The following is a 25,159-nucleotide window of genomic DNA, read 5'->3' on the forward strand; positions in this document are numbered from 1 at the left end:
GGGAGACTAAAAACCAACCGCCAGCCCTCTATGTCTCTAAATGATCATTTGGTTAAGCTAGAAACTCCTGCTTTGCAATAAATACAGAATTATTATGAACACACTAACAGAACTGTAATTGCAGTACACTTTACAAAGAAGATGCATCTGTGGACTTTTTATAGTTCATATATCCTAATGCATTTTATTTCCTTGATACATATTGGATATTGACACTTAACAAATTAGCATGCAGTACTCTTTCACAGAAATATTTTCATGAACTCTGTAGAACTGTTGATTATTAATTATTTTTTTAAGGACACTAGTATGTTTGCAAAGAGTCCTTCCAGACAGATTGATGACTGCCTATGCAGAATGAGTATGGCTACTTGCACTCAGTAGTTAAGAGAGTAATTGTTTTTTCCTGGTTCTCTTGGTGTTTTCCTGGTTTTCTTGCTTTATAGCTCTTTGGCAATAACTAACACCTTCTGAAATAAGAGAAGCTATAAAATGAGAAGCAAAACAGTATTCCCTCCCTTACCAACTTTACCTTTCACAGATAAATGATTTTTTTTTCTTAAACTCTGATTACAGTTTCCAACAGGATTGTAGCTTGCACTTTCATCCCTCCTTGAGGGTCTTAATGAGGAATTTACTTCCATATATTCTTATGTTTATAACAATGTTTCAAAAGTATACACCCCGTTCTGTCAATGAGCCAAGACCCTAAAATAAGATCTTAAAAATATTTGGATATTAAATCCACTATAATCTGTGTAAGATATGAACCTAAATATTGTCAAGAATATTGGTCACTGTGGTCACCAGGGTTTTCATACTGTAAATGTATTTACATTAGTATTTATCATCCTAATAATGTATTTGCAAGGAAGGCTGGTTTTAATCAGCATAAATTAATTAGAAACACACAAGCAATTAATAAAGGATGTATGTATTTGGGCTGACAATTTTATCAAACTTTTTTGTATTTTGGGGACTTTATGAATGGCTGTTGTAAATTGAATTTCCCCACCCCCCCCAGGTAGGGGGAAACATCCATATTTAATTTTAAGCTTTTATGTGTTACATTTCTTCAGTTGCTGTACACTTCGTGAGATCTCAGCTTCCCAGTGACTTCCATGAGCAAGATAATACAAATGTAACAGTTAAATAATTTGTCTGATTAGGCAAAGTAGTTCATTGTTGGTTTTCACATTAAATAGATCTTATGATATTACAGAGTACATCTAAGGTTAATGTTGCTTTTATAGAAACTGAGGCAACAGAACACTATATTTGCAAGTCTACTATATTTTAGCGGATAGTACTTTTTAAGAAAATACGACTAAATTAATAGTACTGAGATCACTAGAACTGCTCAGACCTCCTAATAAGCAAGTGATTTACCAGAGCCCTCCAGTCAAGGTGTTTGTTAACAGAAACACAATATTTCTATTCTGTGGGAGGGCAAAGTTCCCGTTGGATTTTTATTAAATAATTGTCTCTTTTTGCCACTTTGATTTGTGAGCAATTGAGGACTTGGAATAAAATGAAGAAAAACAGAACGGGGAGAAGCCTGTGTAAGCAACTGCAGTTTCTGCCAGCAAAACCCCAGTTACAGCAGTACCTATTTGTTTTCTTGATAAGAAAACCCTGATTTTGCAAGCCTCTATATGTGAATACCTTCGGGCACATGAATAGCACCGCAAATGAGCTCTGCAAGCTTTTACAAGGACAATCCCTCAGCAAAGCCCATGGGGCAAGACTGTAGTTGCACAACCAGGACGTTCATCAACACCTCTAACGTTTGGAGACTGCAATCAAACTACCCGCCCTTCACACGTCCCACGGGACCCCGCTCCTCCTGGGGAGCCAGGCTGGGCAGCGACTTCCGCCTTTCTCACGCGCCCTTTCGCGTGTCCCCGGGCGCGCCCCCCGCCGGCGGGGCGGCCCATCCCCGGCAGGAGGCGAGTCTCCCTCTCGGGAGCGGCCTCCGGCCGGCCGGCCGACCGCCCCGCCCCGCCCCGCTTGCCTCCTGCTCCTGCTCCTGCTCCTGCTCCTGCTCCTGCTCCTGCTCCTGCTCCTGCTCCTGCGTCGGGACCGCCCCCCGCTGCCGTGGAGAGCGGCCCGAGCAGAGGAAGGGGGTGGACCGGCCAGCTCGCCTGCTGCTTTCCCGCTGCCCTTTTCTGCGGGAGCGGTGCTGGGGAGTTGAGAAGAGCGTGGGGCTGCCAGGAGCGAGGGTCCTGTCTTCGCTGAGACGCTGTTGTAGCTCCAGGGCGCTTTGGTTAAGCTGATGCCAGTGAGTGCTCAAAGTGCGGATACTGCAAGCTTTTTGAAAACTATATATGCTTCATAGAAAATCTGCAGCAGCTATGAAGCAAATTAAAACCTGGTGAAGCTTTTAAAGCACCTCGTAGCTGCCGTCTCTCATGCAAGCATTTCTGAATTGCTTTAGAGAAAACTCTTGAGCCTGCTTGCCTTAATGAGTAAAGGTAAGCTATGGCTTATTTTATCTGGAAGCCACACCAACCGTGTTCCTCTTGCATCTTTGCTTCTTAATGTTACGTGAATATTACTTTCTTCTTTTGTTTCTTCATTAATGTGCATAGGAGATGTTTGTATGGTAACTGTTATAGTAAATGTACTGATCCTGTGGTTGAATTTGCTTGTTGGGTAACAAACTATATCGTTTTTAGGTCAGCCTGCAACTTTGGATTCTTCATATAGATAAAAGTTGGCAAGGTTGGCGCCTTAAAGATAATACGCAGAGCAGCTTGCCCAACAGAAAGTTAAATAATCAAAATAAACAATTGAAAGGGGCAAAATCCTTGGCTCTTGTTCCCTCTTGGTGGGATATATGGAAAAAAAGACAAACTTAGCTTATTCCGTTGTAAGATTGCTTATCCCGCTTCTAAATGAAAGTGTCTCTTCGATAGGGAGTAAATGCATAACAAACTTTAAAATCATGCTGCAAATTTGTCCTAACCTGCGCTTTGAGGTAGAAGGTATTAAAAGTTGGGGTTGGTTTGTTGTTGTTGGGTTTGGTTTTTTTTTTCTTTAACTGCACCAGAAGATAACTAAAATAATTACTTAATTACTTAATACGAAACTCTCTGAGGTCTGTGGAGTACATGTCTGACAAAGCAAAGGAAGCTGCAGGGTCAGTGCTTCATTACAACTTGATGCATTTCAGCTGAAGTGTAGGAGTCTTAGGGCCTTAGCTTGGGAAGCAGTATAAAATATGTGCCTGAAGTAAAGAACGCTCTTACAAATGTTTCCTTTTTTATGTGTGTACTGTTTCTTCTTTCAGACAAACTTCCTCTGATCCTGGGTATGATAAAGGTTAATACAGTTAGATGCAAGTCAAATAGAAGAGGTTACAAGTAATATAAGTTGTCTTACTATAAGTAGAAAGCCAATGGCAATCTTACTCGGTCACTGTAACAGAAGGACTGGCTGTAAGGTAAGTATCTACACTTAAAATATTATAAAAATTCTTTTTGAAACACACTAGGCTTGAAGTTCTCTTTGAATGTTTCCTGAGTAGAAAAACCAAGAGGCTGAGGTCTGTATGTTTTGTCATCTTGTGGGTGTGGGGGTGTGTGTGTGTGTGTGTTCGTATTTTAGAAGTAGTGAGTTGTTCTGAATGTGAACACTACTTGTTTTCTGCCCTTGGTCAATCCAGCTATTGTGATATGACCACATTTAAATGAGTAGGGGAAGTTAACTCAAGCTCTTTTTTTAAACTCAGAGGGAAGGTGACTCCTGGACAGTGAGGCTGTCTGGTTCTGCTTTGTAAGAGTATATTTCTAAAGAGACAAGGCAGAAACACCTTTTGTTAATACATCTTATTCATGTTTAGATGGCTTTTTCCTTTTCTGCTTGCTGCCTTATCTGATGGTGCTCAGGAGAAAAGTTCTGGCTATGATAGTTTTTGTACCTTTGAATTGGCAGTATGTTTGCCTTGCCCCTCCTCTCGTCTCCTCTTCCTCTCTGAAACTAGTTTTAGATTTTGTACTCTGCAGCTAATGAAGTTCTGTTAAACAGCTGAAAGAAGATAACCTCTGTGAAGAGATCCTGAGTTTGTGTGTGAACATTGTGTCCTTGAGGAATTAGTCTACCAGGGCTTTTGTAGCTGTTGACACCTGCTGGGACTGTAGGAGTTTTTTCAACACAGGAGGGAGTAACTTCTGTCCATTTATCCAAATCCAGTTACTGTAAGATCATGAGATGTAATCAGGAGAATAGATTCCCATGTATACTAAAAATAATGAAAAGATTCCCACTAAATTTTGGTATGGTTGGTTCAGGCTTTTAAAGATTCTATTCCTAAAATTATAACACTTCCCCCCCCCCCCCAACCATTTCTTATTCTTTTCTCCTCCACCCTTAGGATGAGAAGGAGATGACTCCTGAATGAATGGGATGATAAAGTCTAAATGTTCAGACAAATGCAGTTGTATTGCATTGAAACTTTACAAAACGTGGTAGCTATTACTATAAGCAAACCTATATTTCTCTTTGCAGTCTGCCTTGCCACGTTAAGCCACAGATAATCACTTTGGCCTTTAACCATTAATGTTTGAATTATCACAAAGGTGTTCTTGTCTTGTCATGGTCCATCATAAGTATGAAGAATGGTAGCTACTTCATCTCCATTCATACTAACTGAAATGGTTGTCTCTAGTTCACTTGTTCAGAAATATCTGTTGTAGGCTCTCGGTGAGCTGTTTTTGGCTGCCTCTTATTTAAAATGACTGTTCTGCATCCCACTACTGTTGGAATAACTGGCCACATATATGGAGTACATTTGGGACCCCTGTTCTTATTTTTCTACATAACTTTCCTCCAAATTTCTGGTGGGTTGTATGTAATGTAAGTCCTAAAAAAGGGTGCTCTAACAAAAAGCTCTATTTCTGTCTTGAGTTCTGACCTGCCCAGCAAACATATAAAATAAATTGGTAGTGTGGCTCAAGAAGTGCTTGACTGAAATTTCAGATTACATTAGAAGTCACCTGTTAGTATTGAGTAATGTCTGGATGAAATAGAATTTTACAGTTATAATCAAGTTCCATATGAAATAAATATTAATTGATGTTCTGATTACTCGGCTTCCTTAGAAAAGCTTAACTTCTTTCTAATGGATTTTGCCCAGGTTAGGCAAGGGTGATAAGATGACTGTCACTCTGTATTCTTTGGCTTTCTATTAATTGGAAGGCTGTATTATAAATGGCTTCAAGTACACAATTCTCTCCCTCCCTCGGCCCTAAGAGTGACATGATATTTGAAACACTGTTAGAATTTCACGTAATGATGAAGTTTCTTTGAACAAACTTGTTCTGAAGCTTTCTTTTCTGCCAGGGGGTGTGAGTTATAGTGAAGATTTAAGTAGGGAGGGAATAACAAATTTGCAATCATGCTCCAAACTAAGGAGTATTGAAGTATTTTTTCCGTTCTAAGTAAAGGTATGAAATGTAGTGGTTTGAATAACTGTCTTATGTTGTAATGGTGTGGTATGCACTAGTATCTATATCTGTAGAGAAAGGATTCCTGGATCTTATGCTGTCTTTGGTTGTATATAACATATTGAAAAGTCTGTGTATAGTACAAGACTAAGTAAAATCAACAATCAATGCTATGTGATTGTGTTCTAACTATGGAGCTACTATGCTCTGTAGCACATCCTTGTAACTTTGACTGGGGCATTTACTCATGCATGCTACCTCATGGTGTGCAGCTGGCATACAGGCAGGGTAGAGAAAGGAGATTATAGGTACTCTCAGGCCCTTGGTTAACACAAGCGTTTCAGTGTAATGCATTTATCCTGGAAAACAAATCACTGGATAGTGCAGAAACGCTTAAACTCCCTGTTGTTTTTCCAGGCCATTCAAACACTAGTAAGTTAACAAAAATACTGAAGAATTGCCAGTAGAAAAATGCTGCAGGAATTCTTTTATGTTTTTAAATATCATTATGCTTCAGTCCTGAAGTAAATTATTCCTGTTCTTCTTTAGTACAGGGAACTTGACTGTCTGCTAGTTCATAGGCTGTCACCAATGAGTTGTATTTCAAAGTGTTATAAATAAGCCACTATGGCCAAAGCTTCTTAATACAACTTGCAAGCAAAATATATCAAGAAGGACAAATCTACAGTTTATAATAAGTGATAGCGGAAACTGAGAGTATTTTCAAATGCTATAGGTAATAGCAGGCTATTCCACAGCTTACACACCTCAAAACTTGACTTAATGTACATTCTCATTTTGAATATAGCTTTAGTGGTAATACTTGGTGATTTAAGGTTTTGATGCAGTTTATTATATTCTTATCTAGAAAAGATGATCTGGCAGAGATCTCCTGATTAGTCTTTATTAGAATGCAAATTAATTTTAATTTAGCCATGTTTCTGGGAGGAGAAGAATGAGAGGGAGAGTAACAGTTCTGTAAGATGTGATAGCTTTGGTCAGTCTCTCAGGTCCTTCTTGGTACAGATGGAGAACTGTTTTTATTTCTACTTTATTCTTTAAAAAGCATTTATTCTTCTGTGGTGAGGTTAAGCATGATTCACATATCACACTTCAGCTTTCCTGAACCTAACCTCTCTGTAACAAATCCTTTCCATGCCATTAACCGTAATGCTTTTTGTTTGGGCTTGTATGTAGTTGTGAGGTTTAGTTGTCTTCCTCTGTTTTTCCTGCGAAGGGGAATATCAGAAAAAAGTCACGTATTCTACAGTTTACTATTTGTTCACTTATTACAGAGCAGGATTCCTTTACCTCTGTGTTTGATCAGTTAAAATTTTAAAGCTAGTTACTCCTGTAATTCTAAGTAACTGTTCTGCACTGTGGTATATATGACATGCTAAATGTCTAAAAATGCAGTCATTCCTGACAACATCACTTGGAGGGAAACAATGCTATTGTGGCTCTAGAACTCTAATCAGAGAAAAGAGGAAACCATGTAGTCTTACAGAAGAAGAGGTGAGTTTTATATAGGAGTGACTTGTTTCTTGCCCGTGGCTGTCTGGGGTTTTTTTGTTTGTTTGTTTAGCAAAGCAGATGATCTCTTGTGCAAATACTTGACTGAGGATCTGAGGGTGGATATAATTGCTTATCCATCTTCAGCCTTAGTACAAACATACTTTTTCTTGTCCCTTCTCAGAACTGCTTATTGCTGGTTCATTAGTTTAACCACGTATCTTCTTTAGGTGTTTTTTTTAATACTGTTCATTTTTGAACTCTCAATCATATGTGCTCAGCTTTCCAGACAAACTCACTTTTTCCTTCTCTTGGCCAGACTGTTGTATTCACGAGGGCATGACATACTGTTTCATGCTCTTGTAACATGTACTTTTTTTAGAGCTAAAGGAGACATCTTAACCTGCTTATATGAGGAAGTTCTGGGCGTCTCTTGGATTTCCCCTCTTCCTTCCTGTATATTCAGATTTTGTGTCCTTGTCTTTCTCACTCGTTATGATTGGCATGAGGCTTGTTTGAACAGGTCTTGGCTGAAGGCTGAGGGTGTGAGTGTGTGTTGCAAAAGGGGGTAGGAAGGTGCAGTGAGATCCTAGCTGAATTAGGGACAGCAGATGAGTGATTGTAAACTTCTATTTTTGGCTATTCCAAACTACAGTTTTAAATATGAGGTTCTACTGTGTTATAAAAAGGGGTTTACTGTGGTATTTGATTTAAAGTCCAGAGTTCTTTAATCTGAAGATTAGGAATAATTTCTTAAAGCTTGACTTCTCTAGAATGTTGACCTATTGTACTGTTTTGCCTACAATAACACTTTAGGAGGTATTTTCGTAAAAATACAAAATGAATCTTTAACCACAGAATGATTGGTGTTATAATAGTGCTTCCCATCTTCCTTCAGCCTCTTTTGCTGTGTAAGTGGAGAATGTAGAGTGCCATAACGTATTTCCAGATAAAGGAGGAAAGGGACTTCTCAAGGCAACTGAGTAACCGTTGTTTGAGGAAGGCTAAATTTTAATATGGAACTTACTGCTCTTTATAGGATCTAGTCCTCATCGTTGAACGTGCATAGGGAAGATTGCTCTTCTACAGCCAATCCTGTTTAAAAAAAAATAAAGTTTTAAAAAAATTGCTCTTTGGTACAGTACTTCTTGCAGATTTTGGCCTTTTTCATTCTTTTCATCTCTGCTTCTTCCTCTTTCTCTTCTGCCAGCTTTTGAGTCAGTTGAATCTGCCAAAGGCTATTTTTGTTTCATTTTAAATCCCTACCACATCCTCTGCTACTTAAACTAGAATACTAACCTACTATTTTTCTTGTCGTTGTGGTATGCAGCCTTATCTCTTCTGGCAGCAACTTGTTTTGAAGATTTCACTGGTACGTATAAAAGCTGCTTTAATGCTACTATTGTACTGAACCTTAGTTTTTAGCTTCCTGTAGGCTTCCTTAACTTACGAATAAAATCATCTTGATGGAGATTTGTGACAGTTTGAAGAAGTCCTGGAACTAGAAGGAAAGGCTTACTTGAACTAGAAGTTAAAGATATTATCATAATGTTATCTTGAATATTTGGGAGGAGTTGAGTGTTGGGGTTTTTTTGTTGGGTTTTTTTTTCCTGGTTCCTGAAATGTAGCTGTTCAACCCCATCTCCCCTCTGATTTTCTTCTATTTACTAGTGTAAAGTTGCCAAGGAGCCCCTATGTTGAAGTACAAATGTAGCAATGCCCTGGATATTGTGGATTTTTAGCATTGAATGTATGAGAACTTTGGAAGAGTTAATACTGATGACTCTTAGAGAGCGTGTAAGACTAATGACATGCCTTGTCTTCATTTGACTGCTTTTTAGGTATCAGAGTTCAGTCTGAAATGGCTCTGTGCCTTTCTTATCTTCATATCCATGTGTGCTGTCTGGGAACTTTATAACCTGATACTTCTTATCACTTGGTGCAAAACGGACATGGCTCTTCCAGAAGGCAGACCTACTTGCCTGGTACATGTTCCACTAGACCTGATAAGCCACTTCTTGTGCCTAAAGATTGAAAGGAAGTTTATCTCTGTTCTCCTGGCCTTTTAGACATGCAAATGCTTTTTCTTGGTGGTTAAGGCATTCTGTAAACAACAATACAACTCTAAACCTTGCATGCTGCTGAGTAACAAAACAGTTACCACAGCTTTTTTGAAAACAGTAGTGTGGCAGAGCAAAACATTATATGATGAATGCTGGGATTAGGGGTTCATGTAACTGTTTTAGGCTCTTTGGTCCTACTACCCCACATGTTTTTCATGCATAGTGTTCCCTTAATGAGAGTGTGACAAGCAATGATGTTGTTTGACTAATTGTCTGGAGATCTAATATCCACAAGGAAGAGTTCAAAGGAAAAGTCTTGTGCTTGTCTGCAACAAACATACATCTTTGTCTAAATCTTTATACCAAATTCCCACTCTTTTGCATGTATAAAATCTATTTCTGACATTTGGCAACTTTAGTTTCCCTGCAGAAACAAGAACTTGTTATCTGGGTATTATTTGTCATATGTGAAGAAACAGACACGAGTTGTGGAAACAAAAGGCAGTCTGTAATGATGCACAGTTTGGAGCTATGATTAATAAAAGAGTGGGCTTGATACTAGCTGCATAGTTCCTCAGTACTGTGGACCTTTATACATCAATGAAATGTGTTTTAAGATCCATCTGTCCTGTGCAGATGTTTAAGGGACTTGGAGATTTTTTTTTTTTTTTTTTTTTTTTTTTTTTTTTTTTTTTTTTTTTGAGAGAGAGGGAACGGGAGAGGCGTAAGCAAAAGAAATTTAAAAAGTGATGTCAAAATGCACTGAGAGAAATAATCCACCCAAATCCATCCACTGCTATCTGTACTCTTGATGGCCTGGAACATGATATCTGTGAACATTCTTGCAAAGTCTGGCAGTTATCAGAAGCACACATTACTTCTAGCTTTTGCAGCTGGGAATGGTGTCTTCTCATACATGCTTTTGTTTTAAACATGTTTTTAAATTTTAGTATTCAACTGATTCTTCTGAAGATGAGTGGTGACCTGTAATGTAAATGCTTATTGTATTTAACTGCCTGTAACTCTTACTTTATATAGATGGAGCTGCCTGGCCTTGCTTTTGCTGTTTGGATGTTTATTTGCTTCTATGCATCTGTGGATAGCTATCCAAGTGGCAAAATAAGAGAAGCCTGCACTAGCATGATACCCTGTCATGGTAGCTCTCCACAACTGTCACCTGAGCACACCATTACAGTGAATGGGACTGAATTTAAACCAGGGGACAACATAGAAGGTATTGTGTCAATTATAGCTGAAGAGTTTAATTTACTGTTTCTTTGTGTTGTAGCATGTCTTTACTTGGTTAGCTATACTAGATCTATCTAAGCAGCTGAATCTTGTTCAGGTGATCCATTTAGCAGTCATTCAGTACTTGTAAAATGAGCTTCTGGTGGTCATTGTTGAAATATTTCATTCTTCCTCTGGAGAATATTTCAACATCCTTTTATTTTTCTTCTTGCTTCAGTTCATCTGTCTGGACCAGATTTTGAAGGGTTTTTCATACAAGCCCGGGATGCAGAACACCTGGATAGCCCTGCAGTTGGTTCCTTCATGTTAGTTGACCGGAAACTTTCTCAGCTTCTGACATGTGGCCGTATCAAGGTATAGTCTAGTGTCTTAAAATGGGACATCAAGCACTGAGGTGTTTGTACTAGACCATGTCTGTAACAGGATGGAGCTAAACTATGTAATCTTTGAGCTCAGTCAGTCTCCCAGGAAATTGGTCCAACTTGCAGTATAGAGGCATGGCTCACTGCAACTCTGTCAGAATGCTGCAGGAAGATGCAGCATTCATGATGTAATTTTTACTTGTGCACAAGGAATGTGGTGCATTCCTGGTTATTGTACTTAATATTAAAAAGAGGAGTGCATGCTCTATTTGCTTTGAAGAGGAGAGTTATCAATCATTTTCCATGCTTGTTAAGGACAGAGAACATGTTTTACAGCAAGGAAAGTTTAGGGCAGTTATTGTGGTAAACAAACACTAGCATAGGCTATTATCTTTAGTGTTGCTCTGTCAGTTATTGTTAATGGAACCTTCTTAGTAACAGGTTAGATCAGTCTTCAATATCCATTTTAGATAAATTGATTCTGCCTCATGTGCAAGAGATGTGAACTCTGACTAGTATTTCAGCAACCCACTTGAACTTCATGAACATCATGTACATTATCATCTGAGCTGGTGCGGGCAAAGTTCTCGATCTGCCTAGGTATATCTTTTTTTTTTCTCTCCACTGCTACCATCTGCCCCCCAGTGGCATCTGATTAATGCATTCATCAGTGCTCTAAAGCCATGGAGATGTCTGGGTTGTGCCCTCTGTGCTCAGAGGACTTAGTTCAGTGCTGTGTCTAATCTGTTTACCTTGTGCAAATAACTGTCTGACCCCAAGACTATTTTTGGGTTTTTTGTCCTCTGGAATACTAGTTTTGTTCTCTCTGTACAGTCATTGCCCTGTTCCTTCATGCTCTTGCTATCAAAAACCAGAGCATTACCTTACTATCAAAAAAACTGGAGTGTTATCACACCATTTCTGCATAAACACTGCAGGGACCTCTGTGTCATCACTGGAGTCTTCTGGATTGAAAGACTTCTGGTTGTTCCTTTTAGCCTTAAGGTTTGTTAGTATGTATGAGTTTCAGTGGTAGACTTATCTGAGTTGATCATGGCTGACTGGGGAAAAGCCAGCTGTGCTGGGTCTGTGCAGTGTAACAGTCTGGTGCCTGTTTAGGATTTAGCTGCAGCCTGTGACGACTGTTAGCTGAAATCTCCTTAGTGCGTATCCACTGTGTAACTCTTGATATATATGTGTTTTCAGAATTCAGCTGTCAGTCACACAAGTAAAGCAAAAAAGAAATACATAAAAGTTTATTGGATTGCTCCTGGAGATGCACCAAAACGTGTACAGTTTCTGTAAGTAAATCTAATATTAGTTCTAGTTTATTAAAATGCAAATAAGGTAAACCTGTGTCATTGGCTGCGTCCAATATTGGCCAGCAACTGGAAAGTATCCTTGGACTAATGGCCTGAAAAGTTGACACCTCTTGCTCACTGCAGAGTCTGCATTAATGCAGACACTTGTTCTTTAGGGAAAGCTTGGAGATTATTATTTTGATTTTTGCAGAGAGAGTAGAAGGGTATTCAGAGATGGGTTTCATTAGTATTTCTAGTTAACTGCTCACATCTCATGCCTGTAATATGCAGTGTTAAGAATCTTTTTCTGTGCTTGTACCTTACAAAATGTTATGTATACCCTCCTGTTATACTACTAGCTTCTTGGAAACTAATGGATAAAAGCTGTGCAACTCTTCTCTGAGGTTGTAATCTGTGCCACAGGCGTGAGTGTTTCTTATAGCCAGTAGAGCATGCAGTAGTATGTTTTAAAATTATTTTTCCACTGATATTTCAGATATTTTCCTACTTTAATCCCTAAAATGGTAGAGGTCTGCATAAAGATTGGAGTTTTACAAATAAGTTCTGCAAACTGTAGAAGCTTTTCCTTTTTCCTTTTTTTTAAAGTAAGAATCAGCTTTTGATGTATACAGTAATGACTGTGTGCATGTTGTATTTTTTAAGAGCCACAGTTGTGAAGAAATACAAGCTTTTCTGGGTGAAGATTCCTGGTCCCGTTGTTTCTCAGCCTAATGTACTGTCCCCAACAACACCCTTGCATGCAACATCAGAGGCTATATCAACTTCACACTCGGTTTCCTACTTATCAAAGCCAGTAAGTAATTATAAACCTAACTAATGCTGTCTTTAATGGCTGTGATCAATGGAATTTAATGAAATCATATTGATACAGCCTATTGACAGAAAGGGAGAGATGATGGATGAGTAACTTAAATATCAGAGACTAAGAACATAGACAGCTACCCTCTTGTGTTAGTTGAGTTGCCTGAACTGGTCTGGGTTAAATGTTGTTACACCACACACAGGTCAGAAGGTTGATAGAACATGTAGAACTTAATGGTCAGAAAATATTATGCATACCTGAGAAGAGAAATGGGAAAAGACTTGCTCTGGTCTTGACTAATAGCTTCCTATTTAGTAACTGTAGGCTCAGAAACTTCCTTCAATGAGTTCATCTGTTACTGACTTCCATTACTGATTCTTGAATGGACTGAGCAAGCATCACTATTTGATCTGGAATAAGTGTGACTTTTAATCCATGTATTTTCTCATTGTGTATTAGTGGAGTTTGTACTTTAAAAAGGAAATGAAAAGCTGGTCTTCCCTTCTTTTCTCCCTCATTCCACAGCTGATGTTACCTCTCTAAAAATTAAACCAAGGGAAGTTTCTCTAAAGTTTTTACTTTCTTTTCAAAGTTATTCTATTATCTTGTCTTTTAAAGTGAAAAATTCAACTTGAGTAAAAGTACGGCTTGGAACTTGCCATGATTTTACCTACTAATCCTGGGGTAATTGTAGGGATGGGTTAAGAGATCGGTGTGTAGACATAGATAGCATTTCTTTGATGTTCCTTGCATACTTTCTTATAGAAAGGGGTAGAAAGAGAGAAAGAAAAGGGAAACTCTTATTGTTTATGACTTGTTTGTTTGCTTAATTGTCTAGTTTAATGCATCAGGTTGTGGAAGTATGAAGTTCTGCATTAGGAACCCTTCAAACTGTGATCCTGAAAGTGCTTCCTGTTTTTTTCTATCCTTCCAAGAAGAGAAGAGTTCAGTATTTATTGAAATGAGTGGTCCAAGTGAAGGATATTTAGCATTTGCATTGTCCCATGACCAGTGGATGGTGAGTGTCCTATTCTACTTCTTTAGTTGCTTTGTGATGTTAGGAAAGTTTGAATGGTACTGTAGCAAAACGTGCATGTGGAAAACTGAAATGCTGCTAGACATCACACAAAGTAACTTCTCTCCCATAGTGCTGAAGCACAGGTTGCCTTTTATAGATGGATGTTCAGTTTTAGCTTGGGACTGACTATTCACAATAGAATTTCCCTGTGGATATCTGTCTTAGCAGAATCCCACCTGTCTGATTGCACAGCAGCTGACTGAAATTTCTGGTTAGATCAATCTTTCTTTGTTACCTAGCTAAAAACCCTCACCTGTCAGAAGCTGAATTGCTATGCTTTCTGAAAACCATTTGCATTTCGTCATTGTACAGGATTGACTCCATTTAATCTTAAAAAGTGTTTAGAGATCCTTTTTTCTAATTGGTGTTAAAGTGAAGGGATGATGCTGTTGACAACTCCATAATCCATAAACTAACTGTTGCACAAAGGAGATGCTGTTTATATTCACGTCCCTAGTACAAGAACACTTGGTTCGTAACAATACTTTGTCTTTACAGCTATGAGGAAAACCAATTTTTAACTAAAAAGGGTTTTTAAATAACATCAACATCCATCTCTGTCTTGTCTGATTAATTTAGTAAATTCTAAGTAACTAAAGAAACTTCTGATAATAGGCTTGTTACCCTGAGAGGGGAGGGAATGTAACTCATGATGTGCCTTACTGTGTGTCATCTGTTTGACTTAATGTGATTCCTCTGTAATACTGAAGTGTTTAAAAGCTGGGAAATAATAGCTTGACATCTAGAAAAATCTGTCTTGTGTCTTGTTGCATATATTAAATCAAAGAGGTTTTGGTGACTGCCAGTAGTGGTTTTTAATGGGCTATAAATACCTTTTTCTTTTAAACTCTGCAGGGTGGTGATGACGCATATCTGTGCGTTAATGAGGACCACCGTGTTCACGTAAGCACTGCCTATCTGAAAGGGCGAAGTCCTCCTGTTTTGGATTCAGAGGTACATTTGGAAACAACTAAGACACTTCCACAAATGTAGGTTTGAAGTAATGAATGGTATGCTGCTGCTTTGTGCTTTTATTTTGCATAGCAGCTGTAAATAGTAAGGTGGATACATAATTCTTTAAGGTGAGATTGATTGGGCTCTTACTTCCTAGTAAATGTTACCTTTGGAAGTCTAAACTTACTTTTAAAAATTAAGTCACATGGTGGGCGCTTACTGTATTGAGGAACTTTGTGCCCATTATTACTCTGTCCCTTTGCTAGGGCTGCAGCCGCAATCAATATATCTTGGGTTAAATGTTGGAAGGGAGGGGGAGATTGTTGTTATGAGCTGGAAAAATTGGTGGTAATAGGTCCAACTCTTATGTTGCTGTGTTGACTTACTGACATACCTTTTAAGTTGGTATGCAAGAGATTTTTATCCCTCCTCCCCTGATCATTGCTGTTCTTTCTTTGTGCACCAGTGACACTCTTGTCTTCTGCAGGGTTACTTTTAAGCCAATTACTGTGCCAGTCTGAAAAGACTGGGTATTAAATGTCTCCTGTTTCACAGAATGTGCTTGAAGATGTGTCATGGAGGCTTGTGGATGGTATTCTTCAATGTTCCTTCAGAAGGAGTATTAGTCTTCCTGCTTACAAAGGGAGGTTTAATCTGAATGCTAGTTACTACATCTTTCTGGCAGATGGGGAAGCTAGTGAAGGTAAACTTGACTTACATATGGTTGCTTTTCTTTGAACAGCTCTAAATGAGTAAACCTTATGTAAGACATGGCTTAGCTGAGAATTAGTATCTGAGCTACAGTTTCCAAGTTTGAGGACTTAATCCAGTCATCTTTACTGCCTCTCTGGATCATGGACTTGCTTTTGGAAGTTACAGTAAACTTACTCATATGTGTGTGTTGTATGCCCGCTTGATGCTAGGATCTAGTAGCTTCTTGAGAGCTGGCCACATCTTTTTAAAATGGGGACTAGTATCAAAGGGAATTATTCTTCACGTCTTGTGCATGTAGTGGAGAGAGCTATTTTCTGTAGAGGGGCGAGCTGGTTCTTGTACATTAAGTATGTGAGATGGCTTAGATGACATCTTAGGTTCTTAGCATATTGTGTGTCAGAAATTTAGTTTGTATGATTATGCTCAGTAGTCACAACAGGGCTTGCATTCATAAATAAGGATTGGGCACACTTACAAGTGCAGTGGCTTTCATCAGCCATAAACAAACCACTTTGTCACTGCTTAGGTGGACTAATATACAAACATCGTCATCAGCCTCTGATCACCAATGGAGTATACAATGTCACAGACCTTCCTCAGGATATTGGAGGTTCCAGGTCCCCGCAACTTATCAAGGCTCATGGTAAGCTGCAACTTCTAGTTTTGTCTTCCAGTGCTAGACTTGCTGAGACTGGAGAATTAAGTGTTCCTCATTATTGCAGAGTAAGTATTTCCTCTTGTCTTTCTGGCAGTCATGTTATATATACTGTTGGCTAGCAAGATCTGAGACTGTGAAGACAGAGTAAAGATTAATAACTTCTCATTTCAAGAACAACATTATAAGATTCTTGTTGCCCAGGAAAATGGACCTGCATTTTCCTTTTTCTCTTAAATTTATAATTGGGACTTGTTTCTGTTTACCTCTTTGCTCTGGTTTAATTTGTTCTAGTTACATTATTGGTTTAATTCTATTTGAAATGAGAAACTCCTCAACTGACAGCCCAGAGCCATTGAAGTTTGTCGTGGTTTAACCCCAGCCAGCAGCTAAGCACCACGCAGCCGCTCACTCACTCCCCCCCACCCAGTGGGATGGGGGAGAAAATCGGGAAAAAGAAGCAAAACCCACGGGTTGAGATAAGAACAGTTTAATAGAACAGAAAAGAAGAAACGAATAATGATAATGATGACACTAATAAAATGACAACAGCAATAATGAAAGGATTGGAATGTACAAATGATGCGCAGTGCAATTGCTCACCACCCGCCGACCGGCACCCAGCTAGTCCCCGAGCGGCGATTCCCCCACCCCCACTTCCCAGTTCCTATACTAGATGGGACGTCACATGGTATGGAATGCCCTGTTGGCCAGTTTGGGTCAGGTGCCCTGGCTGTGTCCTGTGCCAACTTCTTGTGCCCCTCCAGCTTTCTCGCTGGCTGGGCATGAGAAGCTGAAAAAATCCTTGACATTAGTCTAAACACTACTAGCAGCAACAGAAAACATCGGTGTTATCAACATTCTTCTCATACTGAACTCAAAACATAGCACCGTACCAGCTACTAGGAAGACAGTTAACTCTATTCCAGCTGAAACTAGGACAAAGTTAATGAGGATTTTTTCTCGCACAGTACTGGACACTAAAGCAGGCCTGTGAGAGAACTATCACTCATTCTTCGTCAAACAAATTGCAGGAAATGTCACCTTTCATCCTCTGACATATAACTTGGCGACAGAACAGCATCTCTCACCAGTATGTACTGGCTGTACTGGCGCATATGAAGTACGCAGTAGCCAGAGGTGCTCTGTTATGCTGTTTGGGCGCAGTATGATTATCTCTTATATGGATGTTTCTACCCTCTAACAAGATAAATGCTATAAAGTTGTATTCTTAACCAGGTGATTAAAAACTTACCACTGGTAAATTCTGACCATATGCGTACGTACTAAACTATTACACAGTCTTTGAAGCTGTATTCGTATGCAGCTAAATTACTCATGTTTACCTTGTATTTTTTTCAATTTTCAGGAGCACTAATGTTTGTTGCTTGGATTACCACAGTTAGTATTGGTGTTATTGTTGCACGATTCTTCAAACCTGTCTGGTCTCGTTCATTCCTGTTTGGAAAGGAGATGTGGTTTCAGGTGGGCAAAATCTCCCCGTATCTGCCTCTGTATTTTCTAGCTTTGTTGTAAGCAGAATTATAAACCTACTAGATCCAAGAAATAGGAGACTAAACGTGCTGTGATTTTTATCTTTCTTTAATCTTATAAAATGGAACAATTACAAATCAGAAGTTCACCTGCTTTACTAGTAAAAGCAGTGTCTAAAAAGGACGCTAAGAACATCTTTAACTGTAGATCTGTTGAATGTATTTTGATGGTGTATTAAGAAAGCTGTAGAGTTTCTAAAAGCAAACTTAACTTTTCTAGGTGCATCGTATGCTCATGTTGACCACAGTCATGCTTACAAGCATTTCTTTTGTGTTGCCTTTTATATACCGAGGAGGTTGGAGCCAAGTAAGTGTGTGCTTTTGTTTTGTTTAACTCAAATGTAAAAGGTTGGACCAAATCAACGAGAAGGTCTACTGATGACTAAGATGTTACAATTATTGTCAAGAAAAGTGCTGTGAAAGCTGTCCTTAAGTAGGCTGATTTCAAATCCTAGCAGCACAGAAGAGCAATGTTGCCTCCTTTAACTACAGCTGAAAAAATTCAGTACTTCCCTTCCTTCCTCTTTCTCCAAAATAAAGTCCTTGCTCACAGTTTCTTTATGTACTTAATCTGTCTTCTTCCCATTTCCTTAGAGAACTTGAATTTGGGAAGTGAGTGAGGATGGGATGGCTGACTTAATGTGGTAAACCTGCTGGGAATAAGTGTTGTTATGAACTTGGACTTGAGTAACTGTATGCAGTGATTAAGCTTAGTCTTGAACATTAGATATATAGAGGTCGTATACCTGTTGCTGTCACCTGTATAATATTTGGTACAAGGTAATATCAGAAATTGGAAAGTCTAGAGAGTATCTGAATTAAAGGTGGGAGAATGTGGTCACAGGTATGAACTAGGAGCTAGGGAAATTGAACAGAATATTTTAGGCTTAAGATTAAAACAGATAGGGTGAGAAGGGAGGCAAGTGCTGGGAGGAGTTATGACATAAGCCTCTCCTGAAGACAAAGGATTGAGGATGAAGAGCTTGGAGCATAGCTTCTACAGTCATATTGCTCTCTCAGCTGGTAGAATTTCTCAATACAGCAAAAAGGTGGGACAAACCCTGGGCAGACTTAGCAGTGTCTCATGCTGCCAAGGAGGACCATCTCCATCCAGCTGCAGGGCAGTACTGTGTCCTGTTGCCCCGCCAGTCTAAACACAGTGCTGCTCCACCGTTGTAACTTACTAATACAAACATAAATAAAATTATCAAATTTGGTATTTTTTCTATATATTCATATAGATATGATATTAAAGAAAAATGTCCTGTGTTTAGCAAGCAGGTTTTCATCCCTATCTCGGCTGTACCGTGATGGCTCTGACAATCTTTCAACCACTTATGGCAGGTTTCAGACCATCTCGTCATGCACCAAGGTACTCGCAACTAACTCATTAAGTTACAGCCACAGGAATTAAATATGCCTGTTTCTTTAAAAAAATCTTTTTACATTGAAAAGATATCTTTAAAGTAGGTAACAATGTTCTTTGATTTCCTGCACCCTGCCCTGTAATCAATAAAATGCTTTTCATTTTTTTGTAGGAGGCAATTGTTTAACTGGTTTCACTGGAGTACTGGTACAACAGCTAGAATACTAGCTGGTGAGTAGGAGTAATAGTTGTAACTCCTTTTAAGTGATTTAAAGGAACTTTGTTCATTGTCTGGGCTATTGCTCATCTAAAACACCTATGGAGATCCAGTCCAGGCATATCTGAAGATTCTTTTTCTTGCTGGACATCTTCTATGTGAGTTTTAAGTGGCCATCAGGTACAGCTTTAGGGAGGAAAAGTGACAATGTAAAACCACAGAGATTACAGACAAATCTGAAAGATTTGTGTAATGAGGACCTGTTCTTATCTTGAGTAATTTCTTTTTGTCTTGGAAGACTTGAGGATAGTGTTCTTGAGTAACATAGTTCAATGTTATTTAATGGGAGAGGGAAAACTCACTCACAGAACCAGAACCTGGGCTTAATTCTATTAATAGTGACAGGTTTCCACAGCTAGCTTAAGCACAAATGTTGTGGTGACTGGTCTTGTTGGCAGAGTCACAAATGCTAGCGGGATGTGATAGGGCACTGAACAGGATGAAAACTATCTTGGCCTTCTCCTTTTCTCCCTGCTTTCCCCCTCACACTGCCAAAAAAACCCACCCCAACTTTCAGCTGCATGGATTCGCTTAACCTCATTCCCCTAGCAGTTGTAGACAGTTCATGGGAAATCTATTACCAGAGGTGTTGAGAGCATTTTTTTAATCACCCTGACACAGCACTCTTAGTGTCTTTTTATCTTGTTTTTACTGACTAGTGGTGACTATGTTCTTGGGAATGGATCTACCAGCACTTGACCTGCCAGACCCATGGGACACATATACAATGATTGGTTTTGTAGCTTGGCATGTCGGTATTGAGATTCTTCTGGAAATACACAGCTACTGTCTCGTACGTAAAGGTACAAACCCAAGAAAACTCCTATTGTTACCTTGCTTGCTGACGATTGTGCAAAAAAAATGTTAACTGAGTGGATTGAATTTCAGGAGGTGTTCTTTGGCCTCTAACTTGGAAGCTGAAAGGGAATAACTCTTGATTAACAGTGTCGTATCTTCTGTACAAACTAATATGGGAGTAAACCAGCTTTCAAGACCAAAGTGTTCTAGAAATACTGGTTTTATTCAATTTTAAATAGTAGCCTCTTATTTCTCAAACCACTGTTCATAGGGGCAGACTGAAATGCGTAAGTATTTTCCAAGTATCTATCACTGTTTGTCATGATTTTGATCCCAGGTGGGTAGGTAAAGTCCAGGTTAAGTCATGCAGATTTAGTCTGCATGTTATTGTGACAAATTGCTGATATGAATGGCTATTATTGCATGAGCAAAATGATCAGAAACTTGAGCACAAATGCTTGCAATTTTGACTGAACAGGGGAATGAAGGTGAAATCCTGACTCCAATATGTCTAGAGAAGGGACTGGTAGTAACTTCATTGGAAATTCTTAGTTTCACTGGCTGGTGTCACTGAGAGGAGATGACTGTGCACATGTGAACAACCTATATGTAAGACAGAGATGAGATGTCTGCAGAATTGAAGAAGCATAATTAGTTAAAAGGCTGTTTAAGGTGGCACGTGAAGGAGTGATTATAAAAGATGTGAGTTTAAATTTAACTTGCAGTAATTACTTCCTCAGAGTAGAGAAATGAACCTGAAATGTTTGAACAATTAATGTTTTCATGTTGGCTAATGGAAGATACTTCTTAATGGAATCTACTTATCTTAAAATGAAAAGTAAAAGCTTTTAGATCAGACAAATATTTTGTTCAGCTCAAAACTCAGTGTTTTCGTGATTCACTGTAGCAAAAGAGACAAAATGTTTTCCCACTTCAGTGTCCAGAAGTTACTTTTTGTAGGTCAGATCCAGAATAGTTTTTTCACTTGTGCTGTTGTGAGCATGATGGTACAGGTCATAAAATGTCAAATGAGACTTCCAAGTGCTTTTCAAATTTGATGCTGTGTAAGACTTAGTTTCTTAGTCACAGGATCAAGACTTCTGTAGTATAAAAATGAAAAACCTCCTTCCTCTTAAGAGCAGACTTAACTTTTTTTTTTTTTCCTTCCCACTAACAGTTGAAGTGATAGAGGATGACAGAGTACAGATACTGCAGTCACTCACATCTGCAGAAGCAGAGGTAAGTCACAATTTTGTAAATAACTACTGTGAGATGGGATGATTCTTTGTTCAAACCAATATAAAGACTGACACTTCTATGGCTTTTCTTCCCTTTCTCTTCCAGGGTCGTCTGTTCAAACACGTTGTGTTAACCATCTATGTCTCTGGAAATATAGTATTCCTCATTGCCTTCCTGGCAGCAATCAACCACATATGAAATAAGTCATTGAGAATTTTGTGATGAAATATTGTGCAGTTGAAAAACCTGCAAGGAATGCTTTCTATTACAGCTTTTCCCTCAACACCTCCCTGAAGATGTAATTGAAGAATAATAGTACATGTGCATCATGCTTGGTGTTAGGGAGAACTTGAATTCAAATCTATAGAAGGATGCTGCCGTTCTGCAAAAGCTGCCTTCTGATGGGACTTTTAATGAGAGTCTTTGCCTGAGTAAGGAATGAAGTCTCTATTTTTTAAGTGCAGTAATTAACTTGATTGAAGCTTATAGCTTAAGAAGACTGAGAAGATGTGCTGAAAATGCTGTTTTGATAGTCAGTTCCCTAAACCTTTTGTGAATATTATTGGGAAAACTGGAAAGATTGATCCGGAATCCATCATATCTGTTCACTTTACTGTGTTCTAATGGCATGTGATGTGACAACTTCCTGCTCATGACAGTTTTGTGCATTAAAAAAAAAATAGGAGTGAGAAACTGTCCCAAATGCAGGTTGATGCATGAGTCAAATGCAGTTGTCTGTCTTTGCAGTTAAATGCAAAAAATATTCTCTTTGCTCTAAGAGCAGTACACTTACAGAAGCATATGAGTTTGGGAACTTCACTCCTTTATTGCCTCACCTAAAATACTGTTCTGTCCCATCCCCCTCAGTGCTTCTAAACCATTAAGAGAAAACATGTTTGCAATGTAAGTGCATTAAAACTAGTTGTACTTAGCCAAAACTCAAACAGGAAGAACCTATCTGTGTGTGTGGATTTCTGTGTTTTTCTGTCTTTGGTTGCTTGTGGCTTCTGAATTACTTTTCTGTGTGAATAAGATGGATTTATGCCACTTGATGCTTAAATGAAAATATTTGCTCAAGAATGTTGCAGTTGTATTTGCACTATTGAGCGAACTGTAGATTAGGAGCTGATTTGACTTCAGGAAAAGCAGCTTCTGCTAATATTAAGTGAGGGTCCTTTGAGCTGGCATATCTAGGAGACAGAACTGTCTTCATAAGAATATGGGAGGGTGTTTTTTTAGTCAAAAGATTTATCTAAATATATGAACTAGGTACAGGGAATGGAAAAAGACTATATTGTTTAACTTTTGGTTCATGATTTGTCTAAGTATGGAAGGACACTCTTGAAATGGCATCTCAGAAATGAACCCTTAATATGCCATGCAGTACAGTGCTTTGCATTTGGGTTTTTTTCAGCTCTGAAAGTTTGCTTCCACAGTTCTTCATTTTTGATACTGGGAAGTATTGATTTTTAGTTGTAATGCTTCAAAATATATCTTCAGCCTAGGGCTACTAAGCTAGCTGGGAATAAAGGTGTTGGAGTATTGGATAGAATAGTAAATAGTGAGGCCTGGCTTGGTGTAGACTATTACAGCAACATCTCTCTAGTACCTGATGGCCAGCTCTAAAATACTTGTATGTGTGGGCCAGGTAGTCATTCTCTCCATTTACTAAAGCTGTCTATTTCTGTCTCTTCCTCCATCTCCCCAAATCCACAGTGCAGCCTGTTGCAGGGACAAGTCCTATTCAGAAAGCTGCAAGTTTGTGTTTGTAGTCAGTGTTAATTTTCTTGGCTGCTCAAGTAACTGGTTTAGGCATAAGCACTGGGATTAATCCCTTCGTCATCATCAGCAGACTGCGAGTGAGTGTAAGCTGAATCGTCCCCCTTCTTCCTGGAAGCTGGAAAAGTCATGTGCAAATTGAGAAAGGGGGACTATGAAGAAATATGGCAAAACACAGGCTGAAGTGTAAGAGGCATATGGCTAATTGTGTGGGTTTGTCTTTTTTGTTTGTTTGTTTTTTGAGAACTCTGATCTCAAGAGCCTGGGAATCACAGGCCCACATAGTACTGAAGTTTTGGGGGACTCTTTCGTATGCCATGAGTTTATAGAAGAAAATCTCTTGACCTAGGCATGATTGATGGCTTTTAAAATTAAGGTCAATGCTGGATTCTTTCTGTAATACAGTAGCTGTACTGTGTGTTGTTTCATTTGCATGGACAATGAACACAGGGTTTTTAAAATGTGAATGTAAATGTCTTAATAAAAGGTTTTTTCCCTTTTAGTAAGATGAAAACACCATAAAACAGAAACTAGAAAAGAATAGTCTTGCCTAGCAGCAAAATGGATTGTCTGTTTTCTTTGTAGATGTTGTTTTATAAATTAAAGCTATCTAAATGCTTCCTAGAGAAACTCTTATTGAAATTGAATGTTAAAATAGTTTCATTCCCTAATGCAGTTTCTTTTCCTCAAGAAGAAAAAAATTCCTTGTTCCACATCTAATACAGCTTTAAAGTTGGCAAAATTGTCAGTTGCTCTGGATAACTTGTTCCTTCCCAGTGCTAGCAGTATTGTATAGTTTCTTATGTGAGGCCTTATGTGCAGTATTTTAACTTATTTGATTGAAAGACCTGCCAATTTTGTGTAATGTCTGTTCACACACACCCCCCCCCCCCCCTCTTCCTGCATGACTACTAAGAGGAAGCAATGTGTCATTGTATTCTAGTGACTTCCAAAATTTCTGGTATACTCCTTTGAAAAAAAGAAGGAAGTCTATGGAAGTGTTTCATATCAGCAGGAAAATAGGTGACAGGCAGTTTGGTTCTGGAGACACTACACTGGTGGCTGCTGTATATTTTTTTTGTTGTTGTTGAATGATAAAATATTGTATAGAAGAAAATTCTCATTGCTTTGCTTCATAAAGGAATCCCACTGCAGTCAAGAAAACTTCTTCACAAGAAGAGATTGAGAAGGTTTCAATGTTCACTTTTACTCTCGGATTAAACTTGTGATGACAAATCAACACTAACATATTTCTGTTTGGGTTCTAGACAGGCAAACACTCCCAGTCAAGTAGAAACTTGTGATCAGTCTCACAACAAGTAGTTTACTGGTTTGTTTGAGTTGTTAGGTGCAGCCTCCAAGTACTGGTTATCTGCTCTTGACTTAACTACAAATCATATTTCTTGCACATGTTTTGAATGAAAACTAACTGATGCAAATAGCTCAAATGCAGTGGATTCACTGCTACTTTGCTTTACTTGAAATAATTTTTTTGCTAGCTGACATGCAGGCTGCAGAATGAACTAAGAAAAAGTGTGCTTTGTTTCTCCTCCTTACACTGAACGCTACACTGTTTCCTGTTTTGTCAAAAATCACAAGATGGGAAGACTTCATATTCAGTGTAATAATGCCCATGTTTTTCCTTTACCCGGGTTTGGGAAGGCTAGAGAGAGATTGCCTGCCTTTTGTTTTCCATCACAGTTTATAACGCTATGTGGCGCTCTTGTTCAAATAACAGCATTTTTATTTTGCTTGCTTTCTTTAATCTGTCAGTGAGAGGTTGAGACATGTAAAGGATGTCCAAAACGGGAAGTGTTCCTAGATGAACTAAGCAGAAAAATTCTCAAGCTTTATTAAGAAATTCGGTCTTTAAATGCAAGCCAGTTCATAGAGATAGATACTATGAAATGGGTGTTTTCTTGGTATCTGTGCGTGAGCTTTTGTTTAAACACTTACGGCCTGTTTTCTTTTTTCATGTGTGTAAACTGTG

At 38.7% G+C, this 25,159-nt stretch overlaps 1 protein-coding gene and 1 long non-coding RNA gene across 12 annotated transcripts; one reads left to right on the forward strand and one right to left on the reverse strand.

Annotated features, from left to right (window-relative positions):
* Positions 1-2,082: 2,082 nt before the first annotated feature.
* On the forward strand, positions 2,083-23,793 carry FRRS1 (ferric chelate reductase 1). 11 transcript variants are annotated; one of them, XM_041128055.1, is made up of 21 exons: positions 2,088-2,474; positions 2,679-2,724; positions 3,293-3,445; positions 8,290-8,331; positions 8,801-8,944; positions 10,061-10,256; positions 10,488-10,624; positions 11,839-11,933; positions 12,597-12,747; positions 13,595-13,774; positions 14,690-14,788; positions 15,344-15,491; positions 16,029-16,145; positions 17,129-17,146; positions 17,527-17,642; positions 17,931-18,017; positions 18,985-19,082; positions 19,249-19,307; positions 20,013-20,156; positions 21,329-21,390; positions 21,496-23,793. In XM_041128055.1, exons 3-21 carry the CDS (start codon positions 3,401-3,403, stop codon positions 21,586-21,588), a joined length of 2,031 nt encoding a protein of 676 aa, XP_040983989.1. In that variant the 5' UTR covers positions 2,088-2,474; positions 2,679-2,724; positions 3,293-3,400; the 3' UTR covers positions 21,589-23,793. The 11 variants fall into 11 exon arrangements, with proteins under 11 accessions (XP_040983994.1, XP_040983989.1, XP_040983990.1 ...); XM_041128056.1 differs by lacking the exons at positions 2,679-2,724; positions 8,290-8,331; XM_041128060.1 differs by lacking the exons at positions 2,679-2,724; positions 8,290-8,331; positions 8,801-8,944 and having other exon boundaries at positions 2,083-2,281.
* LOC115349232 lies at positions 7,986-8,350 on the reverse strand. Its single transcript, XR_003926036.2, has 2 exons — positions 8,259-8,350; positions 7,986-8,054 (listed from the first exon to the last, which is right to left on the reverse strand). It is a non-coding gene; the product is annotated as an uncharacterized LOC115349232 (long non-coding RNA).
* Positions 23,794-25,159: the final 1,366 nt, after the last annotated feature.

Source organism: Aquila chrysaetos, chromosome 12 (genome assembly GCF_900496995.4).
Source record: "Aquila chrysaetos chrysaetos chromosome 12, bAquChr1.4, whole genome shotgun sequence".
Lineage (NCBI taxonomy): Eukaryota > Metazoa > Chordata > Aves > Accipitriformes > Accipitridae > Aquila > Aquila chrysaetos.

Bases quoted from the DNA above. Each gene is read 5' to 3' on its own strand.
- FRRS1 (XM_041128053.1), top strand. From the start codon at position 6,858: ATGCAGTCATTCCTGACAACATCACTTGGAGGGAAACAATGCTATTGT. The intron at 15,492-16,028 runs GTAAACTTGACT...GTCACTGCTTAG, and splicing joins AGATGGGGAAGCTAGTGAAG to GTGGACTAATATACAAACAT. The intron at 19,083-19,248 runs GTACTCGCAACT...ATTTTTTTGTAG, and splicing joins CCATCTCGTCATGCACCAAG to GAGGCAATTGTTTAACTGGT.